This window comes from Trichechus manatus, unplaced genomic scaffold (assembly GCF_000243295.1).
Source record: "Trichechus manatus latirostris isolate Lorelei unplaced genomic scaffold, TriManLat1.0 scaffold00031, whole genome shotgun sequence".
Classification (NCBI taxonomy): domain Eukaryota; kingdom Metazoa; phylum Chordata; class Mammalia; order Sirenia; family Trichechidae; genus Trichechus; species Trichechus manatus.
In genome coordinates this window covers 14,397,853-14,417,950 of record NW_004443967.1, presented here as the reverse complement: position 1 = coordinate 14,417,950, position 20,098 = coordinate 14,397,853, and the positions used below count along the sequence as shown (strand labels likewise).

General features: G+C 62.0%; 2 protein-coding genes across 4 annotated transcripts in view; one reads left to right on the top strand and one right to left on the bottom strand.

Moving 5' to 3' along the window:
- The window catches only part of FAM53B (family with sequence similarity 53 member B), a 118,190-nt gene extending 112,650 nt beyond the window's left edge, over positions 1-5,540 (top strand). For all 3 annotated transcript variants that reach the window (XM_012555155.2, XM_023730045.1, XM_023730046.1), the window contains one exon: positions 356-5,540. In XM_012555155.2, the coding sequence (XP_012410609.1) occupies positions 356-724 (369 nt within the window). In that variant the 3' untranslated portion in view covers positions 725-5,540. The remainder of the gene's footprint in view (positions 1-355) is intronic.
- Positions 5,541-6,952: 1,412 nt separating this feature from the next.
- Positions 6,953-20,098, bottom strand: part of LHPP (phospholysine phosphohistidine inorganic pyrophosphate phosphatase) — a 140,581-nt gene continuing 127,435 nt past the window's right edge. Inside the window, exon 7 of the mRNA XM_004374970.1 lies at positions 6,953-7,049. Coding sequence (XP_004375027.1) covers positions 6,953-7,049 — 97 coding nt within the window. The remainder of the gene's footprint in view (positions 7,050-20,098) is intronic.

The window sequence follows — 20,098 nt, the reverse complement described above, 5'->3', positions numbered from 1 at the left end:
TTATCAGCACAGAGGTTTGTGTGTTCCTTGGCTGGGTGTGGAGCCCTGGTGGCGCAGTGTTTAAGAGCTCGGCTGCTAACCAAAAGGTCGGCAGTTGGAATCCACTAGTCGCTCCTTGGAAACCCTCTGTCCTATAGGGTCACTATCAGTCAGAATTGACTTGACAGCAACGGGGATTTTTTTTGGTTTTGGCCAGGGGTATTTCTCCATGAGGGAGTTGCTGGCGGACCGTGGCCCAGATGGTGGTGGAGGCCATTGTTTGGGTGGTGGCCTGGCTCTGTGGGGTGTGCGGTCCTCGGGTTCTGGAAGGAGAGTGGCCCTCTCTCAGCAGCCTGTATGTCTTCTTCTTCCACAGAACTGTCAGACCTTCAGCAGCCTCAGCTGCCTGAGCGCCGGGATGGAGGACTACGGCCCCTCAAGCCCCTTTGTCCTCCACGCCAGCAGCACCCACTCCTGGACCACCTTGCTCTCAGCCTCCTCCGCCAGCACCGGGGGCAGGACCCCGGCTGGGACCCCGGTCCTCGAGCCGCTGCCCCATTCCTTCGATGAGCATCTTGCCAGCAAAGGGGAAGTGTCCTTCGAGGATGCGGGTGGCTGTGCCCTGGACGAGGACCACAGCCGGAAGGAGGAGCCGGCCTCGGCCTGGCGGGACTGCGGGGCGGCGGGGAGCGGCCTCTGCTCCCTGGACGGCGAGTTGGACATTGAGCAGATAGAGAACAACTAGGGCCATGGACCCTGGCCGGGCGGGGGACGCTTTGGGATCCACAGCTTCCCTCTGGGTACCAGGTGGATGCTCAGGGGGCAGGGAGCCTCACTCCTGGGCCCGACAGGAGTTTCCCTGAAAGGTGTCAGGCCGAGAGGAGTCAGCCTCCTGCCTCCGTGAGTGCTGACCAATCCCCGCCACCGTGCTGACCTGGCCCAGACACCATGGAATGTACCAGCCTCTCACCATGGACTCGTGTCCATGCAACTACTGTAGCCGACAGAGCAGCTTCTGGGGTCGGGTCTTTTTAGCCCCTTCTTCTCACGGGACGTTGAGCACGAGCACCCCAGTGCCCTGCGCTGGCCTTCGTGGTGTTTCTGGCCTGGCCCAGGGCTGGGGCCAGTGTCGCCTGGCTGTGTCCGGGGCTGCTCAGCCTCTGTTCGGGTTCTGTCGGGGGAGTCGGCCACGGCTTCTCTCGCTGCCTTTTGTTCTGTGCCTTCTCTCCCACGTCTCCTGCTTCAGCTCGGGGCGCTTCGGGAGACGCTTCCTTCTGTAGTAACACCAGAACCATTTAGCCTTAATTCCAAGGGTGGGAGGCAAAGTTCCTGGGTGCCAGGGGCCCATCCTGCTGAGGCTGGGGAGCAACCTGGGGGGCTTGTTAGAGGCTGTCCACCTTGGGGGGAAATTTGGTGCATCTGTTCGCCAGAAAGACAGGCCCACTTGCCAGCTCCTTCTGGGTGGCACATGGCCATGGCATGAGACCCTGACCCATGGCTCTGTGGCCGGAGGCAGGCTGTCTCCCTGTTCCTGCTAGAGGGCCGGTGGCCAGAGGCAGGCTGTCTCCCTGCTCCTGCTAGGGGTCGCTTTGGCAGGGTTGGTGATGGTGGCCATTCTCCGTGGCTAACCAGGCACCAGCCCAGTCAATCCAGGGTGCCCTCTTGAAAAGCCCTCAGAGGCTCTGCCCATCTCAGGGCTGAAGGGGTCTGCGGAGAAGCCTTTGAGGGACCGAGGATGGGGTGGCCTCTGTCTATTCCCCCCCCCCAGTATTCCAACCATATTCTCCTTTGTTTTTGGGCTTAATTAAGGTGTACCCCCCAACTCAAGACAAGCCCCCCTTTATCACTGCGGGGAGCAGAGATTTTCTAAGTGCTGCTTCCCCGCTGCGGCCCAGCACCCCCCGCAGACCCCAGGGCCCTCCGCAGCCTGGCCTGCAGACACTCACATGGCCCTGCCCTCCGGGAACCTGGCTTTTGGCAAACTTGGCATTTCTGCCCGCAGACAGTAGCAGCTGGACTAGCTGACGAACGTGGCTCACTTTCCCACGAGGCTAAAAATAACTGGTGCGCCTCTGGAGGTCGCCGGCACGTGATCTGGGCCCTCCTGGAGTCCCTTTGCTTCTGCTCGCTCCCGCTGACGGCGAGCTCCCCGATCCCGCAGGCCAAGGACACACGTCCTCACCTTCTTTCTTCTAAAGAAGACCCTGTTGAGGAAACCACTTCAGTCGCTGCTTTTTACTCCATCAGGAGGGTGGTGGCTCAGTTTTCTCTTAAAATCAGCCCCCAGTTCAGTGGCTCAAAGGTTGTGTTGAAAACCGTGGGCTGGGGCCGGGGCAGGCACTGGGCGGGTCCCGGGGCAGTACCAGCTCCACCTCTGGGTGCTGTGGCCTCCAGCAGGAGGACAGGGCTCCCACTGAGGCACGTCCACGTGGGTCCCTGGACAACCAAACCAGGGAGCGGGCGGCTCTGTGGACGGGGACATCTCCCTGGTCACCCGCTGCTCTTAGAGCAGGCCCAGAGGAGGCGGGGCGGTGGTGGGTGGGCCTGAGAGAATCTGCTGGCCCTCCTGCCCTCGGGAGGCCCTGAGGATGTAATGGGACCAGCCTGTACCCGGAGGGGGCGCAGGAACCACAGCCTCTGCAGCAGTCCTTCCACATCTCCTGGTCCACCCCTCAGCGAGGAGGGAGGCCTGGCTGGGCATTGCCACCACAGCCATCTGGTGCCACCAGGGTGGCCTTTCCTCAGGGCTGGGAGGGGTGGCACGGGGGTGGAGGGTCGCAGGGCCCAGGGTGCAGGTGACGGCCCTCAGACCTGCCTGCCTGCCATCTCGCTCCCTCGTCTTGGACCTGGTGGCAAGAAGGACGAGCATTACAGTGTGCGGGATCTCAGCCTCGTCCCCCCACCTCCCCCAGCTCCATCCGTAGTCAGCTCCCCCAGATCCAGAGCCCTTCTAGGCCCAAGGCAGGATTGTGGCCTTTCCAGCACTCAGCCCCTCTTGATTCTCCCTGCTCCCCAAAGCTTCTAGCCCACAGCAGTAACCGGGGAGAGAGGGCATGTCCTGCTCAGAGACACTAAGGGCCTTGGGTGGTTTCCTTGTTTTGATGGGAGGACACCCTGTCTGCAAAGTGCCGCCGCACTGCCCAGAGGGCCTGTCCGCGGGCTTGGGCCTCTGGGCGCCGAGGGGCTCCCCCCAGGGCTGTGGCCCCCAGCAGGGGGTCCCGTGGAGGAGACGGTGCAGGAGCCCCACTTTTGTCAGGGCATCACCTTCCAGAGCCGATGCCCCGAGCTCCTGCCTCTAAGGGCCCACTAGGAGGCTCGCAGCCTTGAGGGCGGTGTGTGGGGCCCTCCAGCTGCCCGGGTGGGAGGAGGGTTTCCCCACGCACACAGCCAGCCCCCATACTCACCCCAAAGAGCTGGGCCCGGCCGGTGGGGTGCCCACAGTTTACAGGACTGCAGACCCTTCTGCCTTACGGTGGCCCCGAGCCCACGGGGTTGGCGCGGGGGGGCGGTGTGCTGACTACACATGCGGATTTTCATTCTCAGAAAGCCTTACTTTTCAACAAAGTTTTTGTAGCTGGAAAGTTCTGTGAATTTGTATGCTGAAAGAAAATTTAAATAAAGGAAAAATCTACATTAAAAAGAAAACAAACCCAGATTTCCACACGGGTCTCCTAGTGGGAGGCGGGTGCGGATTTCCAGGGCCGGCTGCCGGCGAGGAGATCCCAGTCAGCGCAGTGCGGGGCTGCGGTGGCCGTGGGCGGTGACAGCCCCACGTGAGCCACCTCGGGAAGGCTGTCTTGGGCGAGGACAGCGTGCACACGGGGTCAGGAAAACCCTGCCTCTTTCCACCCCAGCCGGCATCAAGGCGTTGTAGCCGAGGTAGGGTAGCTCCCTGCTAGCGTAGTCTTTCTTCGGGCAGAAGAGTTGTGTTTCCTGTGTGTCGGGAGGTGCTGTGGGGCCCCAGATGACCCGGCCCTCAGGCTGGTCGTGATGAGGGCAGAAGGGCGGGTGGTGTCCGGAGCGCGTGGAGCCTGGCCAGCCACCTGCCGGGGCCCCGCTGCACCTGGGCCGCGACGCCGCGGACAGCCGACGTGGGCCCGCCAGGACTCTCGCCCTAGGGCCGCTCTAGTCTCAGGAATTTGCTTGTTACTTTTACTGTGTAAATAAACCTCCTGGTTCATACCCGACGCAGGGAGTGGCTGTGTGCTTTCTGTGGGAGCAGCAAACACCCGCCCCTTTGCCCACAGGAGCGGTGCTCTGGGTGGGGGGCCAGAGCCTGGACCCTCTGTCCTCAGCGAGCCTCAGGGTTACTGTCTGAAATGGGGTGACAGACGTCTCACGGAGCTCTGGAGAAGCCCCAGGCCAGTGGTGGCTATGCAGTGTGTGGTTGGGGGCACTTCTGGAGGTCGGTGGAGGGGGCGGCATGTGTGTAACCAGAGATGCGGTGTATCCGTGTGAAATAGTTCACTGCAGGTAAGTAAACCTCGCTTACTGGTGAATGTGCTCATCTGTGTGGGGGAGGGGGGCAGCCAGGGGACCCCAGGGCAGCAGAGCAGAGACTGTCCCTCCGTGCAGTTTCTGAGACAGGAGCAGGCCGAGGAGTCTGCTTCTCCCAGAGCCCTCGTGAGCGCCTCGCCCTAGCCCTCAAGGCCATACAGCTGTTTGCTGCAGGGCGTAGGGTGGCCATCCGCCACCGGTCCCCCAGGTACCGAAGGAGGTGCTGCAGGCCGGCCACCCGTCAGGGGAGGATGGCTGGGCCGCGAGAGCAACCGGCCAGAGCGCGTTCCCCGGGCACGGTGCCCGCTCGCTCCTGGCCCTCCAGATCCAGTACCTGGTTAGCCAAGCTCGGGAGGAACAGGACACCTGGTCGTTCTCCAGGGCAGGTCAGGGGCACTTGTTTGGAGGTGACAGGCACGGGGGGCTTCCATGACTTCCCAGGGTCGGGCCAGACCTCAGCCCCCAGAGGATCGTTTCCTCTCTTAAGAGGACACCAGTGTGCTGGTGCGCCTGGGAAGTCACAGGCCCTGGGGCCACCACAGGCCACTCCCACTGCAGGATCTCGGGGGAGTTTGGGGACAGCATAGTGGAAGGCATTAGAAGGGGCATGGGAAGTGGTCAAACGGTGATCTGCCTCTTAGCCTTGGGCAAGTCACTTTCTCTGCATCTCAGTTTCTTCGACTGTAAAATGGGGGTGAATGACAACACCCACCTCCCTTCACCCCTGCAGTTCTGAGAGCTGCCTTGTTCTCTGCCCAGACCCAGCAGGGGTCTGTGCCCCAGGAACTACCTTCTGACACCCCACCCTCCCCATCCCGCTCCTGGTGTGGCCTCTGAAAGAAGGGGCTCGGCTAGTCCAGGGAGAGAGGACCATTCTCTTTCCTAAGTGGGGTCAGACTCCTGACAGGAGAGCAAGGGAAAGAGGGAGAGATACGGTCAGCCAGACCCACGAGACAAACTGAGCCGAACACTACAGGTCCGTCCCCGTCCTGTGCCCCACAGCCCTGGTGACCCATAGCCCACGACTGCCTGGTGAGCCCGACTGTCACTCTTCTGACAGGCTGCCATTCGGGGACTCCGTCAAGGAGCGAGCCATGTGCACCTCTTCCCACCAATGGCCGAGTGCCTCCTCCCTTGTGTGCTGGTGACACCTGCAAGGCCAGCCCCACCAGCCTGGGCACCGTGTAGGGGCCGCAGGTTTCAGCACCCAGGGCTTGATCGGCGTCCGCCTCCGTGCAGTGGAATCCTCGGACCAGGGCCCACGATTTCTGTTAAGAGAAGTCGTGTCCCAGGACTTAACTGGTGGCTTCTGAATTGGTTTGAGGAGAAAACGAGCAGTCAAATCAACCAGTCAGCTAATGGATTTTGAAACCCGAGACGTGGATTGGGAGTGACTTGGTCCCAGAGGCCTCTGGGAGAAAGCTACTGCACGCCCTGGTCTGGAGACTGCTGCCCACCACCCCAGGCTACAGCTGCCCCATGTGGGGCCTAGGGCAGTTCCCTGCTTCTCTGGCCTCAGTTTCCCCTTCTGTTAGACAAGGGCTGGAGCAAGGGGCATCTCAGGGTTCAAGCACATGGAGGGCCAGGGAGGGGTGCCCGAGCCCCAGTCCCACCAACATGGGCCCTTCCCGGAAGTCAAAGCCCAAGTCAGCCGCTGTTCAAAGGCAGGTTTATTTAACCACAACTTTTCTCCTGCTGCATTCCCTGGTCACGAAGCATTCACGCCCGTCCACTTCTAAAGTGCCCTCTGGGATGTCCCAGAGATTAGGGAGGCAGTGGGCTGGAGATGTCTGGTCAGGAGGGTAGAGAGCTAGAGAGCCGGTCGGCGCTGGGGGGAGTGGGGCAGGGCAGGAGCCCTGAGCAATGGGCAGGGTCCATGGGCGGTGGGCAGGGTCCATGGGTGGTGGGCAGGGTCCCTGGGCGGTTAGCAGGGGCACTGAGCGGTGGGCAGAGTCCCTGGGCGGTGGGCAGGGTCTCTGGGAGGTGGGCAGGGTAAGGGCACTGAGCGGTGGGCAGGGTCGCTGAGCAGTGGTCAGGGTCTCTGGGCGGTGGGCAGGGTGGCTCAGCAGTCCCCAGGGAGGCTGTCTGGGCTCTGGGCTACCTGGCCTGAGCTGAGGAGGCCCTGGGCTCTCTCCAGGCCCCTCACTTGAATGCAAGCAGCGTCTGATAAAGGGGCAGTGGGCAAAGGCCCCTGGATCCAATCAGGTGGAGTTTACAGCATTCCAAGGACCAGGTGCAAACGGGCATTGTGAGTGAGTGGGCTCGGGGATATAGGGCATGCCCAGAGTCCCTGGCAGAGGCAGCTCCAGCCCATGTCCAGAGGGTGCCCCCCAGCCCTGTCTGGGGGCAGCCATGGTCACAGCTCAGGGCAGGAGAAAAGTGTGCCCGGGGGCCTCATGCCTGCCCACCCGGGACAGAGGGCAGACTGGTGGGTGGAGGGGCAGGTGGCACAAGGCGGGTAGCCCTCCGGAGGCCCTCAGGCGTCCATGTGCTGCAGCAGCAGGTCCACAGCCTCCGCGAGGTTGTCCACGTACCCGTTGGCCTGCACCTCCGGGTGCTGCTCGTCGCTGGGCCTGGGGAGCAGGGAGGGCAGGAGCTGGTTAGAGGTGACCCCAGGCTGACTCACTGACTCCACAGCAGGTGGCCCTGCCGGCACCTAGCACAGGCTGGGCCTGATCCTCAGGACACTCCAGGCCCTTCCCAGGGTGGCCACCGGCTGCCCTCCCACCCCCCAGGTTCCAGGTATCCCCCTCAGGGCACACATGCCTCCCTGACTGCCAGGCACTGTTCCCTCCACCTGGAGACCTCCCCACGCCCCTCTTGCCAAGTCCTGCTCAAATGCAGAGTGACGAGCTGGCCCCTCTGTCCTAGCCGCCTCCAGCAGGAGCAGCACCCCCAGGAGGGCCAGGAGCTGGGCCTGTACTTTGCGCCCACAGGGCGCTCCCCACAGCCCTGCGCCTGGCCTGGCCCCTGTCCGGGGGAGCCCAGGATAGGGCTGGGGGATCCCTGCAGAGCCCACCTCAGGAGGAGATAGGAAGCTTTCCCGCTCAAACCCTCGGGGCCCACCTGGTGGGTGCCCTCCGCAGCCACCCCCACCCAACAGAGGAGGCCTCGCACAGTTGCTGACAGCTAGGATTTGAGGGCGGCTGGAACACCCAAAGCCTCTGTTCATTCACCAAATGCTTCCTGAGGTCTGGTTGGAGCCTGCAGCTCCACAGGGCACGGGGCCCCACATAGGGGTGCATGGAGGAGGGGCCTCCAGGTACACACCTGTGAGTGGGGAGGGGAGGGACACCCAGGAAGGGGGGTGCTGTAAATGTCACAGGGAGGGGTGGGCTCGAGGGGGGCAGGAGGCCAGGGACGTCCCCGAGCCCAGACGGTCTTGTGCAAGGAGCGTGGGCCTATCCCTGGGGGTGAGGGGTAGCCTGGGGTGGGGGCTGTGAGTGGAAAGAGGGTCCTGGTGCCTAGAGGCCCCTCCCCACTGCTCCCACCCAGCCAGGCCTCACTAGAGCTCGGCAGCTGGGGGGCTGGGGTGGGGAGCAAACCTTACCATGTGAGGGGCCCTTGTGTGGCCCCAGGGCTGACCCCAGCCCTCCAGCAATCGTGGAAACCACCCCTCCAAGCAGCCCCTCGGAAGCCCCCAGGCCAACGTGTGCGGAGTACCCAGGCCCCACTTGGGAGGGCCATGGGGGAGGGGGCCAGCCCCCCCGGACACCTGTCCAGCCCTGTGCGGCTCCCACCCGTTCCCGTGAGACCCCCAACTTCTCTCTCCACAGAGTGTGCTTGTGTCCCCGCCTCAGCTGAGCAGAAATTCTCCCCACACCCTCCACCCACTTTATCACAGAGGCCCGGGCAGTTGGCCCACGGGCAGCCCTCCTGGACACCTCCCCTCCTGTGCCCTGGCCAGGTCACCGTCCAGGTCACCGTCAGATGGAATGGAATCCTGAGCTGAGGAACAGGAACCTCCCCCCAATAACAGAAGGTGCTTCGTACTGAGATGCCCGCAAGGCGCTCCCCCCACACCTCACCTCACCTCCCCGAGTGGCGGACCTGGCCAATTATGTTTAATTATGTATCATTTAAACTCAAGACGCCATTAAAGAAAGGCTTGTATTAGCAGCGGCTGCCGTCAGCCAACACGCAGCCGGAAACTGCGGACTTTGTGTCTTAATTACGAGAGGCTGCCGTGGGTCTGGGGGAGCAGCACTGCAGTGAGGGGACTGGCTCTGCTCCACCAAAGCCCCCAGAAAGCTGACAGGGCAGGAGAGGACCCCGTTCCATGGCTGGCCGTGACCTGTGACCACAGGGCCCCAAGGATGCCACCAAGAAACCTGACACAGATGTGCCCCTTGGTGGGGGACACAGAAGCAGAGGGGGTGATGCAGAAAGGGCCTGCAGCCCTCCCTGGTCGCAGCAGCCCTGCTCAGACTGGGCGGGACGTGGGTCACCAAGGCAGTGGAGAGAGGGGAGGGGGCAGTGGGGAGATAAAGGGACAGAGAGGGACACACAGGGCAGGGAAGACAGAGAGGGAGGGAGAGACAGGCAGAGAGAAGGAGGATGAACACAGAAAGAGTGGGGGGCTAGAGATGGGGGACTGGGACAGAGACACGGGGGGTGGGGTGGGGAGGAAGAGCCAGAGACGGGGAGAGGGAGGATGCAGACCTGGGTAGAAAGGGGCAGAGAACGCAAGGCTGGGGAGAGACAGAGTCGCCCAGGCGGAGAGCCCGCCGTGTGTGCCCCTGAGAGCCCCCTCTGCCCGCAGTGACTTGGGGAGGCCCCCCTTTCCCTGTACCCCACAGGCTCAGCTGAGGCGTGGTGGGAGCTCTTGTGGGGACACGGCCCCTCTCGCTGCCCCAGGCTCACTTCTGTGTGGCCTGGGCAGGTCTCTGAACCTCTGGGGCCTCAGTTTCCTCACCTGTGAGGTGGGACGTGCCCTGGCTCCCAGGGCACTCTGAGAATTGAGTGAGGTGTGACAGAAAACGCATCTGTCACTGTCCTGGGGGCTCGCGCCCACGCTGGCATCGACTTTGTCCTCGCTCTGCCCTTGCCCTCGAGGGCCTCCCAGTCCAATACCACGCTCACAGTCGTGAGCAGTGCTGGGAAGGAGAGAGAAGGGCGAGGGGTCTGAGGGCATTTACGGGGGCCTGGAGGGGTCAGGTCCCGCCCTCTTCTGCTCCTGCCTCTCCCTGCGGGAACTCTTGTAGCTCCCGGCTGCCCTGTGACAGCCCAGCTCTCAGCGGAGCAGTTCACCCTGGCTGGGCCCCACCAGCTGCCAGTCACCCAGAGCCCGGCCTGCTGCTCCTCAAATGTCCTCTGCTCTTCCACACTCCTGCCCTTGTCCACGTTGTGCCTGGAATGCTCTTCAGAACTGGTCTACCTGCAAACTCCTACGCATCCTTCAAGACCCCACCCAGCTGTCCCCATCTCGACCTGATGCTCCATCCCGACCCGATGCTCCATCCCGACCCGATGCTCCATCCCACAGGGTGAGTTTCTGAGCATACACACCCAATGCCACCGTGGCTGAGTCCTCCTTCACTTGCGGGTGCCTTTGCTGTCCTGGGCTTCTGGAGGGAGGGTGGGCCCCCAGGCAGGCGCCCAGGCAGTGTCCTCTGAGGAAATGAACAAAGGCCCTCACGCCGGCGGCGTCACTGGCATTAGTATTCCTCCCCCTCGCGCCTTGGGAGCAGAAGGAAACAAGGCCCTTCTATGTGAGTCAGCTGGGGCCCTTCACAGCCGGGTCTTTGTAATGGTCGAAGGAACATGGCGGCTGGACCCAGCATGGAGGCCGGGCGAAGCCTGTCTCCATGCCCCCGTCTCTCAGGCACATGTGGAGGCCAATGCCGCCTCCCCTGGCTCTGCTGGCCACTGGGAGATGGGGCAGCGACCCCTCAGGAATTCGAGGGGTCAGCAGTGCCACCCCAGGCAGACCCAGCTGGGGGTGCCCATCCTCCCTCCACCCTAGTCCGCTCCCACACAGGGAGGGGCACATGTCACTGTCCACAATTGTTTTGGAAGGGTTGACCACATGCTGTGGGCAGCCTAGAGGGTTAGTGCTGGGGGCGGACTGACCCTGGGCATGCGTATCAGGGGTGCTGGGGGCGGACTGACCCTGGGCACAGGCATGCGGAGTACTGGGGGCAGACTGACGCTGGGCATGGGTATCAGGGGTGCTGGGGGTGGACTGACCCTGGGCACGGGCATGGGGGGTGCTGGGTGCGGACTGACCCTGGGCACGAGCATGCGGGCTGCTAGGGGTGGACTGACCCTGGGCATGGGTATCAGGGGGGCCGGGGGCGGACTGACCCTGGGCGCAGGCATGGTGGGTGCCGGGGACAGACTGGCCCTGGGCACGGGCATGCGGGGTGCCGGGGGCGGACTGACCCGGGGCACGGGCATGCAGGGGGCGGTGACACCAGTTCAGGACAGTGCTGACGCAGCTGGAGGAAGGAACAGGGCGTCCATTCACGGGTGAAGGGTGTCCTGCTGGTAAGCGGCCTGAGCAATTGTTGAGAGGGTGCAGGCCACAAGCTGGGAGGATACCCAACCCACGTCCGCAATTTACCGAAGGCCGACTCTGTGCCTGGCCAGCGACCACCCGCCACTGGCTGTGCTTCCTGCTGCCTCCCGCAGTCCACCACCTGTACACTGTCCTGAGGCAGCTTGCTGGGGTGCAGTGGGGCAGGCAAGAGGCCCAGGGTGGGACACACCTCAGGCCAATGACCTCCTAGTGGGGTGGCTAGGTGGGGGAGTCAGTGACAGATCTCAGGCGGGCCCGACTGCTGTGCGCTGCGCCTACATAGGACCCTGTCTGGAGGTGGGAGGGTCAGGGAGGGCAGGCCCAGACTTTGGCAGACACCCCGGCGCCTCTGGGGAAACGACAGGAGCGGCTGCTTCTCCACCAGGGCCTGGGCTAACGGGCACATGGGGACTCGGACCTGGCACTGCCCGCAAGGAGACCACCGTGGAACAGCAGTCTTGAGGCTCAAGGCTCCACAGGTCCTGTGCCCTCCTGCCTGGCTGCCCAGCCCTAGCCAGATGCCCAGCCATTCAGGGGCCCAGCCTCAGAGCCTGTCTTCACACAGGCACCCTGGCCCGGCGTCCTCCACCGCCTGCCCTCGGTCCCAGCCAGGGTCTGAGCGCCGCAGCCAGGCTGAGGGCAGAGTTTGCATTCCAGTTCAGGCCCAGCAGGGAAGATCTGAGGCCGACCCCAGCACCTGCTGCCTGGGGCCATGCCCCCCACAGGGAGGACACTGGGCTGTTTATGGCGTCTCAGCCAGGTGGCACCTTGTCAACCAGAACCAGCTCCGAGGTGCCAGCTGTTTCCTGCGTGGTTCTCACTACCCCTTGACGCAGGCACCAAGGAGATGCCGAGATCAAGGCCAGCACCCACTGAAAACAAGCCAGCGCGAGTGCTTGGCTGCCTGCCGGCAGGCTGGCTATCTCCAGAGACTCCCTTTTGCTGACACATGAGGCCCCTTGAGCCCCCGACCCTGGCCGGAGCTTGGGGCAGCGGCCGAGCCCCACCCATAGGCCTTTGCCTGATTCACACTGTAAAGCCACAGTTGCACCCGGCGGTCCCTGGTTGTGTCTGGCTGAGGCCATAGGGTGCTTTTTAAGAACGGAAGCTGGATCTGTGGCTTCCTTTGAAAAACTGGAAGCTCCAGTAACACTGGGCTGGCATTCCACAGGGGACAATGAGCTGATGCGGGTGGCAGCTGCCCCATGAACGGGGCAAGCGGCTCCCAGTTTGCCACACTCCCCACTCTTCTCTATTTCTTCCTATTGTGACACCTGGCCTGCCCCTGGAGAAATCAGAATTTGCTGCCCTGCCCTATAGCTTTGGCTATCTGGGACATTCCCCAGAGAACACGTCCCCTCCTCCAGGAAGACTTCCCTGAAGCCTTCCCCTCCCGTACCTCATGGTGAGGTACCGACCACACCTGGGTTGACCTCACGGGTGCACCAGTTGCTCTACTGCAGCTTCCTGGTTACCTGTCCGCTGCCCACTTCAGACTGTGAGGTCAGGGACATCCCTCGGGGGCCTCGTGCTCCTGACTGGGGTCTTGCTCCTGGTGGAGACGGGAACAGTCGGCCAACTGCCTGAGCAGACTGAAAGCGGCCTCTGTCCTGCCGATCGTTGCGGGGCTTTGCGTCGTCACCCAACATCTGGCTGCTGGGAGCCTGAGCCATCCAGGAGCTGTGTGTGGGGTCAGCCGTCTCCACCAGCGGAGGGGTGGCAGGGCAGTTAGTAGCTGAGCTTAATGGCTGCGCTCATCCAAGGGCCTGGCCTCACCCTCCCAGCCTTCTCTAGAGGCCAGGCTCCAGCCGAGGGGCCACACGCACTCAAGGTAGCCCGTGCCTGAGTCCCCCAAGTCCTTGAGCCCTCAGTCTGGGTCACAGCTGCCAAGCCACATTCTGCAGAACCACTGACCGGGATGCATCACCCACCCCTCCCAACCCCACACATGAGAAGTATGAAGACGCCTGCCACCCACCCAGGGCCAAGGCCCAGCCAGGGCCCTCCTGCTTCCCTGGCCATCTGCCCAGCCGAACGGAACCTTCAGAGGCTGACCCCTCAAGGCTGCTCACAGCTCTCCGTGCCTGCTGGCAAAGGGGGCTCCCGTACCCCAAGACAACCCTCAAATGGAGGTGGCTGCTTGATCAGGGGTGGGCAGACAGACACGTGCGCCCTGGATCAGAGTGGACAGACACACGGGTCAGTGACAATCAGATGCTCTGGGCACACTCCTGACCTGGGCCTCCTGGCAGCTCTGGCCAGAGGGGTGGGAAGGTTCCCAGCTCCTCATGGGAAACACACTGGGCTTGGCATCTGGAGCGCAGGCGTCACTCTGGGAGAAGGTAGGAGTCCAGAGATCCCCGTATCTCAGGAGGGGCTTTCCCCAAGGGGTGCTCCACAAAACTTTGAGGCTGGGTACCAGCAAGGCCGCCAGGAGGGGGCCCCTACTCTCCTCGGCCGCTGCTGGACAAGCTCTGCCCGGCAATGCCCAGATCCAGAGATGCCGCCGGCTGTGCTGGGGACAGGCGACAAATGGCCCACTCTGGACTCTGCTGAGAGAGGTGCAGCCACAGTGGACACTGACCCAGCCTCTGTCCCCTCAGCCTGCCCTCAGCCCCTTCTCTAGGCCGACGGGACACCCTGGTCACCATGGCCTTCATGATCTTGTGTCACTGAGTGCTCTCCTCGGGACACAGCCATCTAAGGAGAGGAGTGCTTCCGCTTCCATCTTACACACATCTTACCACACGAAGTTCAGAGGGGTCCAGGGCCCTGCCTGGGGTCACAGGGCCACTGCAGGGGGGCTCAGAGAGGTCCAGAGCCCTGCCTGGGGACACAGGGCCAGGGCGGGGGTGCTCAGAGAGGCCTGGGGCCACAGGACCAGGGCAGGGCAGGTTAGAGGGGTCTGGGACCCTGCCTGGGGGCACAAGGCCAGGGCAGGGGTGCTGAGAGAGGTCCAGTGCCCTGCCTGGGGGCACAGGGCCACTGCAGAGCGGCTCAGAGAGGTCCAGTGCCCTGCCTGGGGCACAGGGCCAGGGCAGGGGTGCTCAGAGAGCCCCGGGGCCACAAGACCAGTTCAGGGCAGGTTAGAGGGGTCTGGGGCCACAGGACCAGGGCGGGGTGGGGGTTAGAGATGTCCAGGGCCCTGCCCGGGGGCACAGGGCCCACTGCAGGGGGGCTCGAAGAGGTCCAGGACCCTGCCTGGGGTCACAGGGCCCTGCCTGGGGGCACAGGGGGTCTGTCTGCCTCACTGGCTGAGCTGTAGGCACACACAGCCTTCTCCAGGCCCACCAGGGGCAGGGGCCTGGTGAGCAGGCAGTGGGGAGGCCCCTGAAGGCTTGCTTCTATGGAGGGTCAGGCCTGCGGGGGTGGCATCTGGCCTCCAGGCAGAGAAGCATGACAGCTGCTCATAATATTTTGATAAAAACATGTTGAGCACCTGGCCTGTGTTTAGATTAAAAAGAGCTGGCCCAGCCCCTTACAAGTCGTTCTCCAACAGCCACTTACCCTGAGAAGTCCCCACAGGGCACAGGGCGGGGAGCTGCTCACAGAAGTGCTGCCCCCCTGCCCTCTGAGGCCCATGCAGGGGGCGGGAGACCCTGTGTCTAAGCCCCGTGTCGCCAGGCTTACACACACACACCACAAGTTCTCCCCGAGGTGGCTTGGCAGGCGGTCCTGGGGCGCCAGTGTCTCAGTCCCATTCATTTCCAGGCCTGGGGTCTTGGCACCCTCCCCGTCTCTCACCAAGCTGGCACTGGGCTGGGGCGTCTTGGGCAGCAGCAGCGAACACCAAGGGGGGTTATTCTGGGCAAGGTGCTGCCTCAGCTATCCCCCCTGGATAGGATGGGTAAGGCCTGCCCAGGGCCATCCAGCTCAAAGGGCCCTGCCTGGTGTGTGTGGGGAAGGGCGTCTCCTAAAGCCAGGGATCCCGCTGCCCGGCGCCCAACTGCTGCCCATGGGCCCAGCTGCGCCTCCCGGGGTGCTGCTTAGGACCCTCCCCCCATCTGCAGCCTTCATTTTTGGCAAGTGCAGCCAAGCTCAAAAATGCAGCGTCATCAACTCCATGGCCTCCCAGGACTCACGGGGACTTCCTTCCGCTCTGTGAGGCGTTACCCGTTTGGCACAAGGATGAAAGCACGTTCACAATGAGGAGGCCCAAGCGCCACTGAGTACGTGGATCGTGTGGGGCATCATGAGTTGCCAGGCAAATGCAAATTCAGAGCACAATGTGACCCCACCCCATCTCCGGCCAGGGTAGCGAAAGTGACAACGTCTGACCATTCCGAGTGCCAGCGACAATGTGGAGCAGCAGGAACCCCCACACGCTGTGGCTGGGGATGCAGAAGGGTGCCGGTGCTCCGGAAGACGCTAGGCAATTATCCGGACTCAGCTAAGCTCATGGATGCCGCATGACCCAGCAGTTCCGCTCCTGCGTATGTGCCCAAGAGAAGGGAGGGGTGTGTTCACTGGAAACAGCCTGAATGCCCACCAACAGTAAAAAAAAGCCCAAACCTAACCTGTTGCCGTTGAGTCAATTCCGACTCACAGCAACCCTATAGGACAGAGCAGAACTGCCCCATAGGGTCTCCAAGGAGTGGCTGGCGGATTTGAACTGCCAACGTTTTGGTTAGCTCTTAACCACTGCACCACCAGGGCTCCAAAGCATAGTTCCAAAGTGGCCAGCCACGGAACGGGGTGCTCTCCTGCCCTGCCAGCTTTCTGCGGGCTTTGACAGAACAGGCTTGGGGCCTCACGGCAGCCCTGCTCCATGGCAGCCTCTCGTAATTAAGACACAAAGTCCGCAGTTTCCGGCTGCGTGTTGGCTGACGGCGGCCGCTGCTAATACAAGCCTTTCTTTAATGGCGTCTTGAGTTTAAATGATACGTAATTAAACATAATTGGCCAGGTCCGCCACTCGGGGAGGTGAGGTGAGGTGTGGGGGGAGCGCCTTGCGGGCATCTCAGTACGAAGCACCTTCTGTTATTGGGGGGAGGTTCCTGTTCCTCAGCTCGGGATTCCCTTCCATCTGACGGTGACCTGGACGGTGACCTGGCCAGGGCACAGGAGGGGAGGTGTCCAGGAGGGCTGCCCATGGGCCAACTGCCCGGGCCTCTGTGATAAAGTGGGTGGAGGGTGTGGGGAGAATTTCTGCTCAGCTGAGGGGGGACACAAGCACACTCTGTGGAGAGAGAAGTTGGGGGTCTCGGGAACGGGTGGGAGCCGCACAGGGCTGGACAGGTGTCTGGGGGGGCTGGCCCTCTCCCCCATGGCCCTCCTAAGTGGGGCCTGGGTACTCAGCACACGTCGGCCAAGGGGCTCTTAACCACTGTGCCCCCAGGGCTCCCCACCAACAGTAGAAGGGATAAATAAGCTGTGGTCTGTTCGCACAATGAAATGCCACAAAGCAACACAAGAGAACACACGCCTGCTACACACAGCACCACAGTGAAATATAAACAGTCGAAAGAGGCCGGGCTCGAAAGATCCCTGCACAGGAGCCCACAACAGCAAGTTCAAGGTCAGGAAATACTGAGGGTGACGGAGTCAGACGGGGGCCCCTGTGGAGGAGGGTGCTGACTGGGAGGGGCACAGAGCCCCCCGGTGCCAGAAAGCTCCATGTCTTGATCTGGGTTGTTGTAATTGGGGATATTCATATGTAAAAATGTATCAGGCCTGGTCAGCCCCTGATCAGGGAAGCCTTCTTCCCTCTGTACTCTGGGGTCTTCATCCATAAAACAAAAGGTGCTCTAGCTGGCCCTCCCTCTCCTCTCTCCTCTGTGGTGTGGGCATCCCACCTCAGGGGCCAACCAGAGACGAGGCAGACGCAGGCCTGGGACAGGCAGGCTGGAGGAGGGGGCCCGGGGCAGGCTTCCTGGGACAGGCGTGTGGCACAGGAGAGCCGGCGAAGGTCCCAAGGGCTGAGCAGAATTTCAGAGCCCGCGTTTAATGAGCCCCATCCCGGAACTTTATTGTTCGATTCCAAGCCTGCATGTAACAGGTCTCCAAGGAGGCCTCTGAGATGGGAGAACAACAATCATCTCCTCCCTGGCAGCCAGTGTATGCCTTCTTGTGCGCCTGCCCACCTGGGCTGGCCCAGAGGGTGGGCGGAGGCTATTCCGCAGCAAAGTGCAGTCACTCCACAGGCTGATGTGACAGACAGGGGACCCTCCATGGGGGGGACGTGTTCCATCATAAAGAGGGAAGCCGGCCTCATTAAATGGGACAGTAAATGAAACACTTTAATGTCGGCGCTGTGCTGATGCGCCCCGTTGTGAGGGACCCGAGTTAATCGCCTGTCACTAACCACCATTGGGGTCTCCCAGCGCTAATGGGATAGAAGAAGACGCTGCACCCAGCTCCGCTCACGCCCATCTTGCAATGTTAGCCTCCACCCCGGGACCCGGGAGGGACATTCCGTGGCAGGCCTGGAGCAGGTCCCTCTGTCTGTGCTCAGAGGTCAGCTCCTCCCGGCCACCCTCACAGAGGAGCAGCGGGGACCAGAGGAAGGGCCTGGCTGCAGCCGTACACACAGCTCCCACCCTGAGCAAGTGACTTGCCCTTTCTGAGGCTCATCCAGGTGCTGTCTGGATGAGACCAGGGCCTCCTCACGGTCAGCCACCGGGGCGTTCCCCAGGAGTGGTCAGCACGTGAACGGTGGTGACAAGGCAGGTGGGTGTCCCAGGCAGCGAGAAAAGGGCCAAAGCGTGGAGGGACAACGAGGGACCTTTCATGTGAAACAGACACACTGGTTCCTGACAGGGTCCCCACCACTGGGCGCCGCCTGCCCTTCCTGCCGTGCGGTCTGGAGGGGCTGCGGCCTCTCAATGGGTCATTGCACAGCCCTTCGGGGAAAGGTGTGCTTCACCACGGTGCCCTCCCACGGGCTGGCCAGCATTTCTGCTGGAGGGGAATCTGCCTGTAATGGTTAAGGTCCATACAAAGAACCACATTCTTTAACCTAATTTCTGGAAATCTTTTCTATAGATTCATTCTAAAGAGACCTCGTACAGCGTCTGGCTTATGGAAAGTTTTCAAGAGAAGTTTGCAGAATTGAAAAAAAAAAGCTACGGGTCATTATAGAGCCGTTGATGACGGCATTACCTGTGACAGAAGAGAGACCAGCCTGGATGTGCAACCACAGGACAGGGTTTAAATCCATCATATTGCTCCATAAAATACGTGCAGCTGTGCACAACCGTCAGCCTTTAGGAGATGGCGTTAGGGGGAAAGCAGAGGCGAAAGTTACAGATACCGATAACTATGGCTACAGAGGAGGGAGGGCGGGAAGCCAGAGGAAATACAGTGGCTGCCTAAAAGTGGAGGGACAACGGGTACAACCGTTCCTAAGGGTTTTTCCCGAATGCTGCCGTAATAATGTACATCATCAACAATAAAGCAAAGTTTTGATCTAGTCTTGCCACAGCTCCACAGGAGGTATCAAGGAGGCTGAGAAGTCAAGGTGTTCTCCAGCCCAGCTGGAAGGAACAAGGGCCCAGTGGCCTGTCCGGGGCCCTTGGCTGTGGGAGGGCAAGGCCAGCCCTGGGGCCACGTATCCAGCCAGGCCTGGCAAATGCTACCCACTCTGTAGATAACATCAGTTAATTATGCAGCGGGGCGCCCAGGTCAGCTGGAGTAGCCCCTGGGGCCACGGTGCCCCCCAAAGGCAACCCACACCACCCTGGAGGCCCCTCAGTCAAGGCAGCAGCCCCCAGCAGGTGGTTGATGGGGCTCATCCCCACCACCATCCACTAGCGTCAGGGGCTTGCCCAGAGCGTGCGCAGGGGCCTCACAATCTTGCCTCCCTGAGAGGGGGACACAGAGCCAGCCTGTGACGGGGCTGGGACCCAAATCCCACCTGACTCAAGGCCAGCTCCTTCTCTGTGCCCACAGCCAGACGGGAAAAGAGGGCCCTGAAACTAAGAACTGGAGGGTCTTTAGGGGTCGAAAACAGCCTCTCATTTCTCAGGTGAGGAAACCGAGGCCCAGGAAGTGTAGGGCAGACACAGGGCTGCCCAGTGAGGCTGTAGCTATGATCTCCCAGATCTCGGAGCCTGGGCGTGGGCAAAGGGCTTGTGGTGGGCAGCAGGGCCAGAAAGAAGGGCTCCCTGGACCCCTTCTCCCCAGGACTCTCCTTCTTCAGCTGAACTTACAACACGGGGGGCCGGGGGAATGGCAGGCCTCATCAGTGCCTCTATACAGATGGGGAAACCGAGGTGGAGAACTGCAGGCCCCATGAGCCAGTGGGGAGGCCAGCGCCCCTCCCCCTGTATTTACCTAGCACCTTCCACCCCGGGTTCCCCGAAAAGCTGCAGGCCGCCACCTCATTCATCACCATCCAGGCAACACCTCGTAAATCGTCAAAGCGCCCAGTGAGGGGCCATTCATCCGGCCTCAGGGACGCCAGGCTGCCCAGCCGGCACCCACACTGGACCGATTGTGAGTGCAGGGCCCCGTCCAATCAGCTTGGCTCCTGGCGGCCGCTGCACCCTGGACGGCTCCTGGATGGAGTCCTACTTTCTTCAGCTTCATCTCCAGGCAGGAAGATGGAGCTGCTCCTCCAGAACATCTACCCACACCACTTTGACTTCCTCAGACCCTCGGTCCTATCTCGCCATGTACACGGAAGCCATAAACAGTCTCAAACAAGCCTGCCCTGTGGCCTCCGAGCTGCATGCTGCAGCAGAGAGCCAGGAGCAGTCCAGCAGGTCCCCAGCCCCTACCACTGTCCACAGATGCATCTGCTCACCAACCCTCAGGGGGTGCTGCAGAGCTGTCCTGCCTTCCTCTGGACAGATGGGGAAACTGAGGAGGTAGCCCCCAGGTAACAGGAGTTGGGGCTCGGGATTTTGGGGCCAGGGCTTTTCCTAAGTTTGGGGAATGCCCCAATGATTCATTGTCCCCTTAATCCTTTCAGCCCCAGCTCCCAGCTGGTGACCTTCGGGTCTCGCCAAGAAAGATCAGATTCGAGCTGCTGTAGGTAGTGTGTTTCAAGGGCTCAGGTATGCCGGGATTTCAGAACCGACAGGGTGAGTCTGCTGATGGGTGAAGGCAGGATAACAGGGCCTCCTCCTCAGGGTGACATGAGAGTTGGAATGTGCACCC